General features: G+C 37.1%; 1 protein-coding gene across 3 annotated transcripts in view; it reads right to left on the bottom strand.

The window, feature by feature from the left end:
• The window catches only part of LOC111861486 (testis-expressed protein 10 homolog), a 32,161-nt gene that overhangs the window by 1,912 nt on the left and 23,493 nt on the right, over window positions 1-6,756 (bottom strand). For 2 of the 3 annotated variants that reach the window (XR_002842246.2, XR_002842249.2), the window contains exon 12: window positions 3,609-3,850. Coding sequence is in view for 1 of the 3 variants with exons in the window: in XM_023846116.2 (XP_023701884.1) it covers window positions 3,823-3,850 (28 nt within the window). In the remaining 2 variants the exon portion in view is untranslated. Of the gene's footprint in view, window positions 1-1,491; window positions 3,851-6,756 lie in introns of those variants that run through there. The other variant, XM_023846116.2, reaches the window with a different exon arrangement.

Genomic DNA, 6,756 nt, shown 5'->3' with positions numbered 1-6,756 from the left:
AGGATCTGATGGCTGAGCATAACCGCATGTGCTTAGACATTTGTTCCTGCCACTTGGCTCATTATCACAAAGAAAGTGACAATGGGTCATCAGAGGAGGTGAAACCTGGGTTCACCACAATCCACCAGAAACCAAGTGGAAGAGCACACAATGGAAGCATCCGTCATCTCCTGTTGCAAAGAAATTCAAGATGCATCCATCAGCAGGCAAGTTGATGTTGACCTTCTAGGATTCTCATGAGCCCAGTCTTGAGACCTACCTAGAATGTGGAACAAGTAATGCAACATGCTTCAGAGAGGGCTGAAAGCTGCAATCTGCTCTAAAAGAAGAGGGAGACTGTCCAAGGGTGTCCTGTTGTTGCATGACAATGCCTGTCCCCATACTGTGGCCGCACGTTGGAAACTCTCAGGAAATTGAAGTGGGAAGTCACGGGATATTCAGCTCACAGCCCAGATTTGGTGCCATCTGATTTTCACCTTTTTGGACTGCTTAACCCTTCTTTGAAAATGTTTCTATTTCAGCACTTGGTGCGCTTGTTACCATACAAACCTACCTCTTCCTAAGGGAATTCTTATGAACTAAATATGTTAGATCGATACTGTGTGCTATCCTCTATGCTGATTGAATGAAAAGTCGATTCTCTTGAGGCATATTCTGAACTGTGCGGCTTCAACTTTGGTATTTGTAACTACGAGAAAACGTGGAGAATCAGCGACTCTGAGAAGTGTGTTATGAATGCTACCGTAGAAAATGATAAATGGTACTACTGTAATTCCCCTTTGTTCTATAAGTACACATCATGCAGTCTGGTTAGTCAAGGCCAGCCGCAAGGAGCAAAGTGGCCAGCTGTGCTGTGTCATGACCAGTGGAGAATATATTTACTTCAGACTGAATAAGAACAAAGTTTTTTTTATTGGATTCGGAATTAGACATTGAAAATGGATGTTTGTGCTTTTTTTGATTCTGTGGTAAAAGACAGAATCAAGAAAAGCACAAACATCCATTGGGAGAATATGCAAAACTTAGGGACAAAGAGAACATTTCTGAATTCAATGATAACATGTAGGAATAACACAAGGAAAAGAATAGATCAATTGTCAATCAGAATTCAGTTAATTGAGGGAGTCTGTAAAATATGCTAGTGCTGTAGAACAAAAAGTTCTGGGTCAACATTCGTCACACAAAACATGGCTCCGTCTAAGAGAAAGAAATTCTATAAGCAAGATTCCACCAACTGCGAAGAAATCAAAACCACGGAAACAGTGTGTTGTGTGTCAAAAACTGTGTACTGGTGTGATGCAGGACCCTGTGTTGAATGTTTAAACAACAAACATACCCAGCTGAATTTCTAAGGTAATATGATAGTATCATTCATAATTTTTATAGGTTCACTATGCCAAAAAATAATTTTAAAGTAGTGTGGATCAATACACCGATTCTATATACATTTCTGAACCTTGTATGGAAATTATAAAAACAAAACTCCAGTTTTTCCCAATTTATTACATTTTAAGTGAAATGTTGCACTCTCCGATTTAAATATTTAATCTTAATATTGTGCATCCAGTTTTGTGTCATAAATAAGATATATAAAGTATAGAATATACCTTCTACATAACAACAATCAGTATTAAAAACAAAGAAGACACTACTGCATCAACATTAGGGAAACACAATAAGGATCCTTATTCGATGAATAAAATGACAATTGATTGCAACTCAGCAGCTCAGACTGGTGCACTGTACACCTGATGACCTGTGAAAGGGTCGAAACATGTTGCGTCTCTAATAAACATAATAAAAGCAAATGTTGATGCAGTAGTGTCTTTGTTTTGAATACTGATTGTTGTGTAGACAGTATATTCTATACTTTATATATCTTATTAAATATTTAAATATCCTCTGGCATATGAATTGAATAGGAATTTAAATGCCTGCCGGCGGTGAAGGGTTAAAGCTCTAGGAGGGAGATGATTTCAATATTTAAATATCCTCTGGCATATGAATTGAATAGGAATTTAAATGCCTGCCGGCGGTGAAGGGTTAAAGCTCTAGGAAGGAGATGATTTCAATGTGACAAGGGTGTAAAGAATATGATGCATCAGTGGCTATGTGCACAACCAAAGACTTTCTGTTATGATAACGCTGGGAAAAATGTGTTGAAAAGCAGGGTGATTATGGAGAAAAAATATGGTGTTTTTGTAATCGATAAATCAGAATTATAAAATAAAACGTGCAGAAGCTATCAGAAGATCCCTCATATTTCCAGAGTTCCTAATTCCATGGTACAGAGTCATCATATAGAAGCTGATATAATTACTCAGCTGAAGAAGAAATCTCTTGACTTTCATGCAGCCTAAGATTTGTAACTGTTATTACAAAAGCTCTTTTCGACTTCATTCTGTGCCAATTCCATTGTATTTGTACTACTACAAATTTTTAATGCATTTGTTTTCTCAAGCTTGTTACATGCTGTTTTAATCAGACTAGTTCAGAGTTTCCCAAACTCGTGGTCCACAAAAGAATTTCCAATGGTCCTCCACCTGTTTCACATTCATATTGTAGTGTACACATTTGTTGCTAAGCGGTGACTCTGTAAACAGCAACTGTTGCTAGGTAATGCTCACAACAGTAAAGCAATGATGTTATGTAACATGTTCTCATGGAAATTAGATGCACACAATAATAAAGTTACAATGAAAATTGGGGTGTTTTACACGTTCATGCTGAAGAGTTAAAAAGAAGACAATTAGGGCAATCCAATTAGTCCTCTTAAAATTGCAGCACATGCAAAACAAGGTTCTGTGCACCACTGGAAATTTTCCAAGGTGAACAACGGTCCGCAATTTGGACACAGCTTTTAACCTTCCATATGTATACGATTATATAACAAAATTATGCAGGAAACAAGCAGAAGTCACGAGTCTTCTCGTTACTGAAGATGTTACATAAGGACAAATACCATAAGGGTTCAATTGGGGGAGAAAAATCTCTGGTTCTCGGTCTCGAGGAGCTTGATGCCAAGACAGACTGGCAGTAAACAAGCAGTCGCAAAGTAACTCTGACTTTGAATCCAGTTAGTTGAGGGTTGGCAGGTCAGACGAGCTCTGCAAAGGAGGCTGAGAAGAGATGGCGCTACAGTTAGTTGAGAGTTAAAAGTCTGGCTGAGAAAAGAGTTAGTTGCAGGAATGTGGCTGTGAAAAGAAGATTTTGTGTGTGTTTTAGTTACAGTGAGACATAATTACTGGCTTAAAAGCCACTGCCAGGATACAACTCATGAAAACTAAGACGACTCAGTGTGTACTGGTGATTTCTAAAGTGTGGAGATCAGCGATAGTGTTGTAATTCCGAATTGTGTCAAAAATCCAATATCCAGTTCACACCCCTAAATCGTGACAATATAAATTAACAGGTAATAACATACTTTTGTATATTTTATATTATGCTTTAGTATGTAATAATTTATTAACTATTCTTATTATTTTATTTTGAGTATAGCACCCCACATTTTCTTATGTAAATGATATTGGAATTTAATCTGTTGCAGTACCATTTAAATGGACTGCATTCTGATATTACAAGTTTATTTAAAAGCCTTTTTACATTACCTTTTAATACACCACAATGCCAGGGAACATTTAATTTTATTGTATTCCACTGTATTAGGTGCAGTGGTGTATTAGAAGTCCTGTACAGACAGGATCCTTCATTTCATATGGTGAAATGGCATATGAGGAACACACCATTCACTCATTTCAAAATCTGTTCCAGAATTAACACATAGGTCAGCAGAGTAAGTTGTATTTCTGTGGTGGACCATTTCTACTGTGTGTTCCTTTCTGTGGGTACCCTGTAACAAAATAAGACAACTCTTCAGAATAAAAATACAGTAATCCCTCCATATTCACTGTTTTTAAGTTTTCTTATTTGCAGTCCAGCTCCAAATAAAGCACGATTGCAATTTTTCTTTGAATAATTTCTTGTCCACCATTGCAAGCTTCATGCATCTTCTCAGCATCTAACCCATATGCAGTATACCATTTCTGCCTGTCTCTGACTCACTGTTGTACTGGCAATATCTCAGAAACATTTAATGTATTTTCCATCCACACATCATTAATTAAATGGTACCTACTTATATATTTACCAGCCTATGACCTTATTCATGAATTTCACTATGTGTGATTGTTTCAGGGACATACCCTTCATAAATAAGGAGATATGTCTGCATAAACTGCAACCCCACCAACAAACTTACAAATATTATTCATATACAGGGCTTCATCTGTAATAGTATGCAATGGTAAGCAATACCAACACAATTTACCATAAAACTATATAACATAAATACATATCCAAAAATAGTAGGGAATAATTACATTATAAAGTTTTTATTTTGATTCAGTTCTACTTTTATTCTGAATATACTGATAATACTTTTGTTGAAAACTTTGTCACATCCACATATCAGCACCTGTCCTTATTAAAACATGATTATAAAAGTATACAGTGTACACTAGGTGTACACAGCAGAAGGAATTATAAGTGGCATTCGAACATTCATGATTATCAAACTGTTTAAAAGGAAATAAAATATAGTTAATGTGATAATGGGAAGTGATATTCTATAATTCTGTATGTGCCTCATTTTGGATGAAATTAATAATTATGACTATGACAAACTCTTCCATTATAATAAACAAGAAATATAGTCACAGCAGCTATTCACTGTTATCCTTATTCAAACTAGTGAGAAGTTAAAACTGTATGAGAGTTCGTGAAAAAACAATCAATATTAGGGTTTCACTGTTCACTGTTATTACACATTAACAGCAAATAAAATAAATAACTTGAAGAAAGCAGTTTTCTGGGATTTGGCACCGTGTATATGTGGTGTTAACTGACGTTTCGGAGGAACGTATCGCCTCCATCTTCAGGGTAGATGCTTTTACCGGTTCTCACAGTCTCTTCGCTTGCAGATTTCTTATATTTTTTTTCTTCTACCCTGAAGATGGAGGCGATACGTTCCTCCGAAACGTCGGTTAACACCACATATACACGGTGCCAAATCCCAGAAAACTGCTTTCTTCATAGTCACCGCCATGAAAGCCTCAAATCTTACAAATAAATAACTTGTTTAATACTTTCTTCAGGTTGATGTTATAAGAGAGCACTACATTAAAAGATAAAATGAATCCCATTTCAGTGCAATCTGAAATCAATTAGGACTGTTTGTTTTCCTGTAGAATTACATATTATGAAAGGATTCAGCAAGCAGTCAATCATATTTTAATATAATATTTATTTATACACCTAGATCTCTGAACTCAGGTAAGTGAAAGCTTTGTTTAATTATTGCTGAAACTAAAGGAGTCAGTAATCATCAAGTGTTTTCAGGAGATCGGTGTTAGACTGTTGAATATATGCGAGAACCTTAAATCTCACAAATTCATATTTTGTTTATTATATGGAAAGAGTTCAAAACAGTCCTAATGATCCAGTTCGTCCAAAATAAGACACCTCTAGAATTAGTGTGCTGCCCAGTAGATTTCGTGAACTAATATTGCAGCACAAATAACCAAAAGTGAAAAAAAAACTGTAAAATAAAAGCAGCATGTTATTAAAAGTAACCATAAATTTGAAAATACAATAACAAATACAAACCAAGAAGTCATTAATGCAAATACAGCAACATAACTAGATGGACCTGCAGTGTGTCAATCCTGTGAGACCAAAACCGAAGGCTCATAGCCTATTTAAAACTGCAACTCATGGGTGAGAGATACAGTGCAGGTTGACTTCTAGAAGGAAGACAGAACTATAATTCAGAAAGCACCCTTCTTCATCATGTGCTGTGTAGGCAGTGCCTGTCTGGTTTAGAGCTGCCCTGTGCCAAGGGAAGATGGTATTGGAAAGGGGGCCAGGAAAAAAGGATGCAAGCACAAAGGGTACATTCATAAACAGACAGAAGCAGGTGTCATTCATATAAGTGCGCCAGAAGGGCTGCACACAATCAATATATATGGCATAACAGAATATCACTTCCCTTTCATACATTATTTTCTTACAAGTAATTTGAAGGTCGAAATCCCACCTGGCACAATGACCATCCTGAGTTAAATCATGGGTTTTGTCACTCCCTCTAGGCAAATACTGGGATAGTGTTTTAAATTAGACCATAATCACCTTCTTTCACATCCTTCCCAATTTATTATTTGCTGTTATATGATCATGTGACACTATACAGTCTTGAGACGATAGTTTAATCTGTATAGAAACCAGGCTGTGGGCAGGACGAGTCCAGGCAGGGCAAGAGGTCTTTCTCTTCCCCATAGCAATCAGAGCAGCTCTGGGGCCCATACAGCCTCCTATCAAATTGGTACTCAGGAATTTTTCCTAGAGGTATAGCGGCCAGGGCAACAAGCTGCCCACTCACCCCCATATAGGCCCAAAGTTAAAAATGCACAGCTATACCTCCATTCCACTGGATGTCTTCATTAGATGCAAGGACACCTTTACTAGCAGCGTCATTAAATAAACTAATAAATTGACAGTATGTGTGGTGTATTGATTCCTCCCAGATTTTTAATGAAATGTCCAATTCTCATATAATTTGGTATGAATATTGTGACATGTTGAGCTATGGATGACGCCCCNCGCCAGCTGAAGTGAGCCTAGCGGAGCCGAAGTTAGCTGAGTCCCAGCATCCTGGTAGCTATGCAACGCGAGTCAACAGCGGTGATGTCACCAAGGGGT

Source organism: Cryptotermes secundus, unplaced genomic scaffold (genome assembly GCF_002891405.2).
Source record: "Cryptotermes secundus unplaced genomic scaffold, Csec_1.0 scaffold126, whole genome shotgun sequence".
Classification (NCBI taxonomy): Eukaryota; Metazoa; Arthropoda; class Insecta; order Blattodea; family Kalotermitidae; genus Cryptotermes; species Cryptotermes secundus.
Note: the sequence above shows the minus strand (reverse complement) of the source record. Positions and strands in the feature narration are given on the sequence as shown.